General features: G+C 43.4%; 1 protein-coding gene across 6 annotated transcripts in view; it reads left to right on the plus strand.

The window, feature by feature from the left end:
* LOC126419783 (UDP-glucosyltransferase 2-like) overlaps positions 1 to 14,057 on the plus strand; it is a 335,883-nt gene that overhangs the window by 266,751 nt on the left and 55,075 nt on the right. For 4 of the 6 annotated variants that reach the window (XM_050086961.1, XM_050086965.1, XM_050086969.1 and 1 more), the window contains one exon: positions 11,948 to 12,531. The exons of the other annotated variants lie outside the window; for them this stretch is intronic. In XM_050086961.1, the coding sequence (XP_049942918.1) occupies positions 11,948 to 12,531 (584 nt within the window). The remainder of the gene's footprint in view (positions 1 to 11,947; positions 12,532 to 14,057) is intronic. 6 annotated transcript variants of the gene reach the window in all.

The raw sequence follows: 14,057 nt of genomic DNA on the forward strand, positions 1-14,057 counted from the left end.
GTGGCCGTTCTGCCTGTCACAGACCACCACTGACACACCCGCTGGTAGGTACCTGTACCAAGTTACACTAGCACTCGACCCTGTCATGTGGATGTTCCACTTTTTTTGCCGGGCAGTGTTTTGCCGGAACCGGTTAAGACGCCGTAATTCTGTTTACACTCAGATCTAACTGTCAAAAAGTCCTGTTTAAATGACGCACTATTTCTTTTCAGACACTGAAGAGCCAAAGAAACTGGTACACCTGCCTAATATCGTGTAGGGACCCCGCGAGCACGCAGAAGTGCCGCAACACGCCGTGGCATGGACTCGACTTGTGTCTGAAGTAGTGCTGGAGGGAACTGACACCATGAATCCTGCAGGGCTGAACATAAATACGTAGGATCTCGTCTGAACTGCACGTTGCAAGGTATCGCAGATACGCTCAATAACATTCATGTCTGGGAAGGTTGATGGTCAGCGTAAGTGTTTAAACTCAGATGAGTGTTCCTGGAGCCACTCTGTAGCAATTCTGGACGTGTGGGAATTGCCCGAGTCCGGCGGAATGCACAACAGACACGAATGGGTCCAGGTGATCAGACAGGATGGTTACGTACGTGTCACCTGTCAGAGTCGTATCTAGACATATCAGGGGTCCCATATCACTCCAACTGCACGCGCCCCACACCATTACAGAGCCTCCAACTCGAACAGTCCCCTGCCGACATGCAGGGTCCGTGGATTCATGAGGATGTCTACATACCCGTACTCGTCCATCCGCTCGATAGAATTTGAAAAGACACTGGCCCGACTAGACGACATGTTTCCAGTCACCAACAGTCCAATGTCGGTGTTGTCGGGTCCAGGCGAATCGTAAAGCTATGTGTCGTATAGTCATCAAGGATACACGAGTGGGTCTTCGGATTCGAAAGCCCATGTCGATGATGTTTCGTTGACTGGTTCGCACGCTGACACTTGTTGGTTGCCCAGCATTGAAACATACGGCAATCTGCGGAAGGGCTGCACTTCTGTCACACTGAACGATTCTTGTTGAAACTTCCTGGCAGATTAAAACTGTGTGCCCGACCGAGACTCGAACTCGGGACCTTTGCCTTTCGCGGACAAGTGCTCTACCATCTGAGCTACCCAAGCACGACTCACTCCCGGTCCTCAGAGCTTTACTTCTGCCAGTATCTCGTCTCCTACCTTCCAAACTTTACAGAAGCTTTCCTGCAAACCTTGCAGAACTAGCACTCCTGAAAGAAAGGGTACTGCGGAGACATGGCTTAGCCACAGCCTGGGGGATGTTTCCAGAATGAGATTTTCACTCTGCAGCGGAGTGTGCGCTGATATGAAACTTCCTGGCAGATTAAAACTGTGTGCCCGACCGAGACTCGAACTCGGGACCTTTGCCTTTCGCGGGCAAGTGCTCTTCCATCTGAGCTACCGAAGCACGACTCACGCCCGGTCCTCACAGCTTTTCTTCTGCCAGTATCTCGTCTCCTACCTTCCAAACTTTACAGAAGCTCTCGTGCGAACCTCATCTGGTAGAGCACTTGCCTGCAGAAGGCAAAGGTCCCGAGTTCGAGTCTTTGTCGGGCACACAGTTTTAATCTGCCAGGAAGTTTCATATCAGCGCACACTCCGCTGCAAAGTGAAAATCTCATTCTGAAATTCTTGTTGATCCCGTTCTAGCAGGATCTTTTTCCAGCCGCAGCGATGTCGGAGATTTGATGTTTTACCGGATTCTTGATATTCACGGTACACTCGTGAAATGGTCGTACAGGAACGTCTCCCCAATTCATGGCTACCTCGGAGACGCTGTGTTCCATTCCTCACGCGCCAACTACAACACCACGTTCAAACTCACTTTAATCCCGATAGTCTGACATTGTAGCAGCAGTAACCGTCCTAACAACTGCACCAGACACTTGAGCCTTGTATAGTCGTTGCTGACCGCAGCGCCGTATTCTGCCTGTTTACATACCTTTGTATTTGAATACGCATGCCTATACCAGTTTCTTTGGCGCTTCATGGTAGTTACATTAATTACAGACGTCTCGTGAACAGCGCGTAGCGTTGCGCAGTTGGCGGCTCACCTCCCACTGCCCAACGCTACGCGCTGTTCACATCCAGCTGCCCAACACTACAATAGCGAGTATTCCAACAATGCCAACCAGCCACAGGCTGCACACAGCACAGCCAGTGATTTTCTACATCTACATCTACATCTACATTTATACTCCGCAAGCCACCCAACGGTGTGTGGTGGAGGGCACTTTACGTGCCACTGTCATTACCTCCCTTTCCTGTTCCAGTCGCGTATGGTTCGCGGGAAGAACGACTGTCTGAAAGCCTCCGTGCACGCTCTAATCTCTCTAATTTTACATTCGTCATCTCCTCGGGAGGTATAAGTAGGGGGAAGCAATATATTCGATACCTCATCCAGAAACGCACCCTCCCGAAACCTGGCGAGCAAGCTACACCGCGATGCAGAGCGCCTCTCTTGCAGAGTCTGCCACTTGAGTTTATTAAACATCTCCGTAACGCTATCACGGTTACCAAATAACCCTGTGACGAAACGCGCCGCTCTTCTTTGGATCTTCTCTATCTCCTCCGTCAAACCGATCTGGTATGGATCCCACATGGATGAGCAATACTCAAGTATAGGTCGAACGAGTGTTTTGTAAGCCACCTCCTTTGTTGATGGACTACATTTTCTAAGCACTCTCCCAATGAATCTCAACCTGGTACCCACCTTACCAACACTTAATTTTATATGATCATTCCACTTCAAATCGTTCCGCACGCATACTGCCAGATATTTTACAGAAGTAACTGCTACCAGTGTTTGTTCCGCTATCATATAATCATACAATAAAGGATCCTTCTTTCTATGTATTCGCAATACATTACATTTGTCTATGTTAAGGGACAGTTGCCACTCCCTGCACCAAGTGCCTATCCGCTGCAGATCTTCCTGCATTTCGCTACAATTTTCTAATGCTGCAATTTCTCTGTATACTACAGCATCACCCGTGAAAAGCCGCATGGAACTTCCGCCACTATCTACAACATACAGAGCGCTACGTGGCGTTACCAACATAAAACCTAAACAGCCCAGTGTTGCCAATTTAGCGACTTTGTCGCTGGAAATGGCGGCTTTTGCCTTCGTCTTAAAAAAAAAAAAAAAAAAAAAAACCAACTTTTTAGCGACAAAAACTTTTTAGCGACTTATCTTGCGACTGTTGGAGTACTGACGACTTTTGAAGTACAAATCAAAACTATTTTGGGCCAGTATTTTCATTAACAAAACTAAGATTTTAACTATAGAGTAGGTACTACACTAAATTTGTTCTAGATTTACTAAGTTAAATTAAGTTCTTAGCAGATCATGTAGCATTGTTCAGCATTTAGTAAACCTGAATGTGGGAATTGTGTACAGAGTAAGAAAACCGTGACCATAGAAGAATTCATTATTCATTACCCAATAGCCTGTTATCGTCGATAACGTATCGATATATAATTCCTCAACTTTTGAAATCCCTTTATTTTTCGAATTGACAAATGACATACGTAATATTAAGTATAATAAAATACATTTCTGTCCAGCAACCTCTAATTTTTCGAAATGTTAACTCGCAGTTAAATTATTATTAGCACATGCACAGTGGTAACGCAATAACAATTCGGTGGGGGTATCTCAGACATTATTACATTTTAAACAATGAACAATAAGACTGATATCGAGTTACCGAGTGAGTTGATTGTTTCATGACCTCTAGTTTGCCTGAGTTTTGATGTATTTTCAGTGATTATAAATTGGTGAAGCTTATGTTGTGGTGGCTTACATAATGGATTTACCGCAGAAGAAGATGCAGTATGCTCAGAAATATCGGGATGCGTGGGAAGCAGAACTTGAATTCAATGGGTGGCTGAAACCAGTCGTTGGAGGCTTATCCAAGGCAAAATGTCAAGTATGTGCGACAGAGTTTTATGCTAAATTGTGTGATATTAGAAAGCTTTCGAAAACTATTAAGCAGAAACAAAAAATTGATTTAAAAAAAAACACAAATCACCTTACCTGTGAAAATTGTTCCGAAAACTACAGTTAGAATAGCAAGCAGAGCAGAAGGCACCCTTTCTTTATTTATTGCTGAACACTGTTCTATTTTAGCTGTAGATCATTTAGGAATACTGTGCAAGAAGGTGTTTTCCGGTGATGAGGGCGCTAAAAACATGCAATTGCATTGTACAAAGTGCACAAACGTTATAACTGAAGTTTTGGCTCCATATTTTACACAATCATTGGTTGAAGATATAGGTAACCAAAAATACAGTGTACTAATAGGTGAATCTACAGATGTATCAATATCTAAAATGCTAGGTACCGTTATACGGTACTATAGTGTAAACAATCAAACCATTAGATCAGCAATTCTCAAACTCGCTGTAGTAGAAACTGCAGATGCAAGAAATCTGGCTGCTGTTCTTGTGAATTCTTTGAAAGATTTCAAACTTCCAATCGCTAATATAGTAGGAATTGGCACAGATAATGCTTCTGCAATGGTTGGAATAAACGATGGGCTTTTGGAACAACTCAGGAGAGAATATGGTTTGAAGAATTTGGTATTGATCCGTTGCATTTGTCACCCTCTTCTGCTTGCAGTGTCGCACGCCTCAGTGAATACCATACCTAGAAACGTAGAGTTTCTTGTGCGGGAAACCTACAATTGGTTCTCCATTTCACCCAAAAGACAAGAGGAATATAAAAAGGTTTATGAGACAATAAATTGTGGAAAACACCACTAAAATTTTTGAAGGTCTGTGCAACACGTTGGCTTTCAATTGAACCAGCAACACGAAGAATTCTGGAGCAGTGGGAAGAACAAAAGCTACATTTTTCACTTGCCATGGTTCAAGACAATTGTTACACTTTCGATCTTTTGTACAAGATGTATTGTGAAGACTCAAATCATCTTTACATGTTTTACCTTAAACATGCTTTAAAAGACGTACAAATAGCAATAAAAGCTTTTGAAGGAGAAGACAATGACCCCACTAAATTACTTGATACAACTGTATTTCTCATGCAGTCACTAGGACAAAACATAGTTTTTCCAACTGTTGATTTGTTGACAACACCAGTTCCAAGAGAATGTATGTACGCGAATCCGAACCTTGGCTTTATGTTTGAACAGAAATTGTCAGAGTCAAGTTTGTCTGAAGAAAATAAAATTTATTTGAAGAAGAGATGCATTCAGTTTAGTCTGCCGGCGCTGCAGTCTGGAACCGCAAGACCGCTACGGTCGCAGGTTCGAATCCTGCCTCGGGCGTGGATGTTTGTGATGTCCTTAGGTTAGTTAGGTTTGACTAGTTCTAAGTTCTAGGGGACTAATGACCTCAGCAGTTGAGTCCCATAGTGCTCAGAGCCATTTGAACCATTTTTTTTTAGTCTGAAACTCATTAAAGAATTCAACAAAGACTGCCAAGTAACGTTACGATCCCGAAAAAAATATCAATGCTGAATGTTGAAGAAACAGTAAAAGTGAATAAAAATAATGCTGTAGCGGATGTAGCCAAAGAATTGGGTTTTAATGGCGATTTTATAGACGGTATGGTGCAAGAAAGGCATAATATCAACTTCATTAGGGGGGATAACATTGCCAACACTGTTCGATTTTGGAGTGAGGTTTCGCAGTATAAAAATGCCGCAGGGGGAATCCTTTTCCTTTGATTTCACAGCTACCCATGACTGTTCTATGCCTACCGCATTCCAATGCAGAAGTGGAAAGAATATTCAGTTCTATGAACCTTATAGAAACTAAACAACGTAACAGATTATCGTTAAAGACAATTAATGCTTTGATCATATCGAGAGACCAGCTGAAGAAAGAAAATAAAGATTATGCATCTTTTGACATACCGTCAGACGTATTGGAGCTTATTGGAACGGACAAAAGTTACTCTTTTGCGACAAAACCAGTCAAACTGCAACATCATCTTTTGAGCGACGTTCAACCCTCTACATCAACTACAGTTCTGTTAGAGCATGAAACAGAAGAGTTATTCGATCTTCTGAGTGACGACGAAGAATAGCTCACATAGCGGTATGTATATATTTTGTAAACTAATTTGAGTTCTTGCTTTCTTTTGTTACAAATATAGTTGTATATTTCTAGTATATTTGAATTCTGTGATTGATACAACAATATATGTGTTGCGTCAATTATGATAACATGTTTAATTAAACGTTAGCGTATTTTATATGTACGTTGTTGCAAGCGATGCGTCATTTAATTAAGATTGGATTGGATTGTATGGGAGAAGAGACCAAACTGCGAGGTCATCGGTCGCATCGGATTCGGGAAGGACGGGGAAGGAAGCCGGCCGTGCCCTTTCAAAGGAACCATCCCGGCATTTGCCTGGAGCGATTTAGGGAAATGACGGAAAACCTAAATCAGGATGGTCAGACGCGAGATTGAACATTTAATTAAGACAACATAGCAATTACGTGTGAGACACTTTTTATTAATATTTTATTACCTCCCCCCCCCCCCCCCCCCCCCGCACTGGCTTATTGCACCATTCAAAGCAAGAAATTTTCAGTACAACCCTAGTAAAATCAGTTTTAGCGACTTTTGATACTGAATCTAGCGACTCGGGTTTTTTAGAGTTGGCAACACTGAAACAGCCTACTTACAAAGTAGTGTGCACGTCTAGGGACCGATGACCTCAGCAGTTTGGTCCCTTATAAATTCACACACATTCAAACATTTTTTAGAAGTTAAGCGACTTCATATTTTGACTGAAATAAGGACGCGCCCTGTTTTTTCCTGGTGCACAGTCTTCAGGTACGATAATGGAACGATGTGTTGGCTATTCTTTAGCTGCAAAAAGCTACACTGCGCATAAAAAACGTATCACTTTTTCGGAACCCCATAACTGTCTGCCACTGAGCCGCATAAGTTTGAAATTTGGCTTCAAGGTGCCATAAACCTTCCCCTGTAGTGACGCAAAAGCGTGGTGGCCTGTGACGTCACCATCGGTCTCAGTGACGCTTCATACAGCAAAGCGTCGACAAATCCGAAAAAAGAAGCCCCAGCTTAGAAGCTCATGTCAGCTGTAAGGTGGGTCAGTGATTCGACATTGGCACCAAATTTCACCACAATCCTGCCCAAGCCCATCGTGGGCATGTCACACGATGAGACGGTAGTCATATCCCCTCTTACCCAAGTTTCATCCCTTCTTTCGACAGCTCTACAGTGGAGTTCACAACCGTGACACACAGCGTCGATATCACGCGGTTTCCCAACCGATGGCCCAGGAAAACAGTTGATACACACCGCTACTCAGAATTGACACGAAAAGCACTCAGACGGTGGCACAAAGGGCGTCGATGAAACCACCCCTTTTTCCTCGGGGCGTTGATTCGTGCACATTTCGCTGTCGAAAACGACATCGTGCTGGTGTAACAGCTACGCACCGCCATAGTTTCACATGGATTCCTGGTACTAAAACAACTACTGTACAAGCTCTTAACTGACAACACGAGGGGTATTCATTAGCAATTACGTATAATGTAACAAAAGACAGTTCGAGCTGTACATCGATGCTTTCTCCGTTGCAATAGCTACAACGGTAAGTTCAGTCATAGCGTTTTGCGCCTGACGTTATAGCGATCAAACGAACAATCAAAAAATAACGAACGTCCGCCTCTACAGAGAGAGTGGCAGTATCTTTAAACCGTTAAAGGAATATTTTCTGCTAATTGTGGTCTGGCTTCGATGTCTCTTCATAGTTAACAGTAGCCAAAAATTGCTCGAAAAATCACGCAACCTCTTAAATGTTACTGCGTATGTCGCCGCCTTTTCGACTAAAATGTGATACTCACACAACAAGTAAAAGTATACATATTCACTATTCCTTCAAGGTACTACATTTTGATGTTCGTCATGCGATGTAACCAAAACACATTTATCATCCAGGTCAATAGCCTATAACCCTCCTACCTCTCCGACTAATTAGGCTTTTCTATATGTACATAAAGTCCCTAATCTGTGGGGAAAAGGCATCTACTCCGAAGAACAATGCAAAACCGAGAGAAATAGATGGAGTTATAACCGAATCGCCGCTGCTCAGTATTTTAGCAATGACGTTAAGAAACTAAGTTCGGTTAACTTTATATATTTCTAATTACATAAACTAGTTTTTTAATTAATAGTAGTTAGTGGAAAATTTGGAAGAAAGGTTTTCTAAATATGTGAATGAAATAACCAACGGTCGCCAGTTCCTTACCGGAACAAGAATAATTAAATTGAAATTGAACTTTACACTCGTAAGCAATCTTACGTAAGAATATTTATTGGCGTGAGCAGTACCTAACGCACACAATCAAGAACTTAACAGCACACGTCACAGTAGCCAAATAATAATCAAATAGCAAACACATACAATATATCATATCAATTTTCAAAGATCAGTTAAGGTAAGATTGTTTACTGGATGTGGACAGAAACTTTTTGTTACGTTACTCGCCGTAATACTGAATGTCGTAATTGTAGAAAGCAGAAACGTTGTTTGAATTTAGCAGTTACTTTGATATTTCTTTATAATAAAAGTTACAAATTATGCCACAAGTTATAAATTAGAACTGTGATTTGACAGTGTAATCCAGTGTCCAAATTCCGTAAAGTTTTACTACCAATTTTTTATTATGAAAGTTGCTCTATTTGAAGCAAATGAATTAATACTGGTTTTTGCATCTTCTATTTTTGAAATCATTCATACCACAGCCTAAGATTTAATTATCACGTAAATGTCCAAAGTTGTAAAAATAATGTTTTGATAGTCTAATAAATTAATGTTCACTTCAATTTCAGTTCATTTTCTGATTATCTCGGTTCATACAAAGGGATAGGATGGATACTACTTGGATAATGGCTTAGGAAAATTATTTACGTTACATCCACGAAAATAATGTTATTTAAGCAATAAAATTCCAACTACGCTAGGCAGTCTATTACAATTCTAGCTATAAAAAGTGTAAACCTTACTTCTCTTCATGATGCCGTTGGTTTACCGAGTGACTTCGTTTAGCATGTAAATAGGGCACAGGTCTATCTTCTTGCCATACCACAGACAATAACAAGGGCCCTCAGTACTCTTGATATTATGTGAATTACTGTTACTGCATTTGTACTGTGTCCAATTAATCCATAGCTTGCCCGTATTAAACATCCGCCAAAACAACCAATTCAGTTTTTACTGCTCCGAACTTCGGAAACAGACTTTCTGTCTCCGCACTTCTGCACAGCCACACTGTGGAATACACACAACCAACGACACCAATCGTTTCCTCGCGACTCCCAACTGCTACATTTTTGGCGCGCTCGCACGCCCAGCGGTAATGCTTTTACAATTTATTACACTCTTTGACAATAGCTTTTTCCCTGACTAGGCCAGCGTGTCTACTTTCAAAATGTTAACATTCCATACGTATTCTCTTTTTTAAATAACAAACAGAATTTATAACTTGACAACATATTTACAGGAATAATATTCAGCACATGTAATACAGCAAACTTCGCAAAACACGCAGAAAATGTATGATCATGCATAGAGTTGTGGTGTTACAAGCCTACTTAATAGCGGGTATGCCCACCTTCGACATGGATAACAGCGGCGACGCGTCGTGTCATGGAAGCAAAATGGGAACTTTGTAGATCGCTGGAGGTAGCTGTCACTACATCTGCACACACAAGCCACCTAATCACCGTAAATTCCTGGGGGAAGGGGTGGAGGGGGGGGGGGGGGCGTGATGAGCTCTGACGCCACTTTCAGTCACATCCCAGATTTGTTCGATCGGGTTCAGACATGGCGGCGAGTTGTGGGGGGGAGGCAGCGTCTGAATTGCAGCTCACGCATTGTTCCTCGAACCACTCCATCACACTGCTGGATTTGTGACATGGCGCATTATCTTGCTGAAAAATGCCACTGCCATTGGGAAACACGATCGTCCTGAAGGACTGTAAGTTGTCTGCAGCCAGTCTACGATAGTCCTTGGCTGCCTTGCATGAGCTGCACTGGACCCGTGGATGGCCACGTGAATGTTAACCAGAGTATAATGGAGCCGCCGACAGCTTGTCTCTGTCAAAAAAAAAAAAAAAAAAAAAAAAAAAAAAAAAAAAAAAAAAAAAAAAAAAAAATGTTCAAATGGCTCTGAGCACTATGGGACTTAACATCTATGGTCATTAGTCCCCTAGAACTTAGAACTACTTAAACCTAACTAACCTAAGGACATCACACAACACCCAGTCATCACGAGGTGTCTCTGTCCTGCAGTACAAATGTCAAGCAGGTGAGGCCGATTCGCGCCGTCCGTCGGCATGATGAGGAAGGTGTCATGGTTCATCAGACCATGCAACGCTCTGCCACTGTGCCAACGTCCAGTGCCGATGATTACCTGTCCATTTCAGTCGTAGCTGCCGATATCGTGGTGTTGACATTGGTTCATGCATGGGTCGTCGGCTGCAGAAACCCATCGTTAGGAGTGTTCGGTGCGCTGTGTGTTCAAACACACTTGTACTCTGCCCAGAATTAAAGTCTGATGTTAGCTCCGCCACAGTTCGCCGCCTGTCCTGTTTTACCAGTTTGCCCAGCCTACAACGTCCGACATCTGTAAAGAGTGGTGGTCGCCCAATACCACGCCGTGTAGGCATGGTTTCACCGTGATTTCGGAACTTGTTGAAGCCGCTCACCACGGCACTCCTCGAACACCCGACAAGTCGTGCAGTTTTCGAAACTCTCGTGCCGAGCCTTCGGGCCAATGGCTCGCCTTCCCGATTCCACACACGGACAGCACGCTCACTGATACTACATGCACCGTGCGTGTGTGTAACTAGAAGTCATTCCTCGCCAGGAGACGCTGCTGTCGCCTGGACTGTTCTGTGTTGGTAGTTGGTCGGTGGTCGTAATGTTCTGGCCCATAGTGTACTTACTCCTTAGGGAAATGCCGCTACAAAAGGAACTATGCGACCAAGGCACACGACCGCAACCGGCCTATTGTTGGTGGGCAAGACACAGCATGTTTTCTCGGAAGTGCCCCAAGGAAGTGTTTTGGATTCCTTGCTGCTCATATTGTACGTTAATGACCCAACCAAAAATACTAACGGTCATAGTCAGGGGTCAATCATTATGAGACGGATAGATGGTGCGATGGTGCACGCACCCTACTCGTGAGTAAGGTTAAAATTGCCACCCTACCATGTAGGTTAGATTTTCTGCGTTTTCCGCAGACAAACTCATGCAGATTTCGGTTCCTGTGAACGTCTGTGTTTCCTGCGCGTGGCACATCCTCCCCTAGTATTGCACCCACTTCATTTGTTATATTTATAATTTTACCTCCGAATTTCTACCGTTTATTTCTTGGTGGGGCCCTCATAAGACGGAGGATAAGTGAAGAAATTCGGCCGCGCGGGATTAGCCGAGCGGTCTCGGACGCTGCAGTCATGGACTGTGCGGCTGGTCCCGGCGCAGATTCAACTCGTCCCTCGGGCATGGGTGTGTGTCTTTGTCCTTAGGACAATTTAGGTTAAGTAGGCTGTAAGCTTAGGGACTGATGACCTTAGCAGTTAAGTCCCATAAGATTTCACACACATTTGAACATTTGAAGAAATTCGTATCTTCGTACGAGATCTTATGTCCGTTCGTTCGGCTATCACTGACTTTTCCAGTTTCCTTAATATTGTGTGACGCTAACACATCAGCTGTTCATGCGAATCCAAGGAGCAGCGTCCGAGTTTCTTTCCAGATATCGTCCAGCACTCGGTCCTTAGAAACGTTGCTATCGATGGGACACTGAACTCTTACTTTGCTTCAGACTTAAATGCATGAACTGCGTCATTATGATGGGTCTATACAATCAGAATACTAATATGCTAATTTCTCTCTGTCTCTCTCTTTTCTGCAGGATTCACTCTTCTCTCCTTCGGCAGGCTTCCGCCTGCTCTGCAAATGATGTTTATACTTTACGGCTCTGGCGACGGGTGTCGGGAGTATATGGAAGACGAAGCCTTGCGGACCTTGATCGACTCCCGGGACCGGAAGTTCGACCTCGTCATACTGGAGACGTTCTTCAACGAGTGTCTGCTCGCCTTCGCGCACAAGTTTGGGACTCCAGTCGTGCAGGCGGTCGCTTTAGGCGGTGGAGCCACCTGGATGAACGACATGGTCGGGAACCCCTACCCGCTGGCCTACGTCCCTGAAACCTGCCTACCGTACACCAGCAACATGAACCTCTTCCAGCGTGCCAACAACGTCTTCACCGCATCGCTTTTCAGACTTTACCGCCAGTTCTTTTATCTCCCAGCTATGGACAGAGTGGTCAAGGAGTACTTCAAAGACATCACGGTGCCTCCTGTAGCGGAACTAGAGCGGAATACTTCCCTCTTGCTGCTCAATTCGCACTTCAGCTTCCAATACGCGAGGCCGTTCGTACCAAACGCCGTGGAGGTCGGCGGTATGCACATCAGACCCCCTAAGAAACTTCCACAAGTAAGTTGTGTACATTTATCTCATATCTGTAAACATTAGCACGTATTAATACTTACTCCTTACGGGAAATGACACTACAAACGGAACTATGCGACCTAGGCACACGACCGCAAACGGCCTATTGTTGGTAGGCAAGACAAAGCATGTTTTATCGGATGTGCCCCAAGGAAGTGTTTTGGATTCCTTGCTGCTCATATTGTACGTTAATGACCTAGCCAAAAATACTAACGGTATTATTTATTTAATTACACGTCTAGTTCCATAGAACCATATTGAGGAGCAACCCTCCAAGGTCATGGAACGTGTCAGTACATGAAATTACAACATAAAAGGAACAACAGCTAAAAATAAAATGCTTATGAAACCAAAAAAGTCAACCCCCAAGTTTGAGTGAACGTGATCAACAATAGAACATAGGAATCAGCTTAATTCTTCAAGCATCCCCGCTACAAAATAGAATGAGTCACCCATGAGGACACTCTTCAGTTTCGATTATAAAGTGCGTGAATTGCTGCTAAGATTTTTGAATTCTTCTGGTAGCTTACTGAAGATGGGTGCTGCAGTGTACTGCACACCTTTCTGCAAAAGAGTTAGGAAAGTGCGATCCAAAATGCCAGATTGGATTTCTGCCTAGAATTAACTGAGTGAAAGCTGCTAATTCTTGGGAATAAGCGGATATCGTTAACAAGAAACGACAGTAAAGAATATATGTACAGGGTGTCCCATTTATCTTCACCACCCTAAATAACTGTTTGTCCAGATGCAAATTAAAAAGGTTTCAAGCAAATGTTCTTTAGACGACAGGGGGACATCAATCGGCAAGATTGCCTTCGTTGTAGCTCTGTTTTTTACAAAGATATGAACAGCGGCATGACTTTCTCAAATGGCACCCTGTATTTTTTATTCGGTAATTCATTTCCTCTCCTAAAGACCTATTAAAAAGTGTATCACAGTGTACCACTCACTGAAACACAACGTTATTAATTACATAACAAACATTGACTTTGAGCCCGGAATCAAAAACTGGTCCACTTGCTGGAGTTGTCAGAAAACAAATGAAAACCAAGTAAAATCATAACACAAAATTGACTTTGACTCTCCTGTACCATTGCCCAGGTGTAGAACATTCAAAGGTGGTCAAAGTGGTGACCGTGGACACTGATACACTGGTGCACTCGTTGAATGAAAGAATTATTAATATTGCTTCCAGTGTTGGCTGCTGAAGAGCGATACGTTCCTACTGTCCTCTGGAGTTGTTGGAATATCGCGATACACAACGTCTTTAATGCATCCCCAAAGAAAAAAGTCCAGAGGATTTAAATCAGGAGACCTAGCAGGCCAAGTAACTGTTCCTCCTCGGTCAACCCATCTGGCAGAATACCTTCGGTTCAGAACACAACGTGCACGCAAGGCATTATGTGCTGGACATCCATCGTGTTGATACCACATAAGTATTCTGGTTCTTAGCGGCACTTCATCCAGAACAGGAGGAAGAATTCGTCTGGGGAAGTTGGCATACGCTGTGC

This window comes from Schistocerca serialis, chromosome 9 (assembly GCF_023864345.2).
Source record: "Schistocerca serialis cubense isolate TAMUIC-IGC-003099 chromosome 9, iqSchSeri2.2, whole genome shotgun sequence".
NCBI classification, from domain to species: domain Eukaryota; kingdom Metazoa; phylum Arthropoda; class Insecta; order Orthoptera; family Acrididae; genus Schistocerca; species Schistocerca serialis.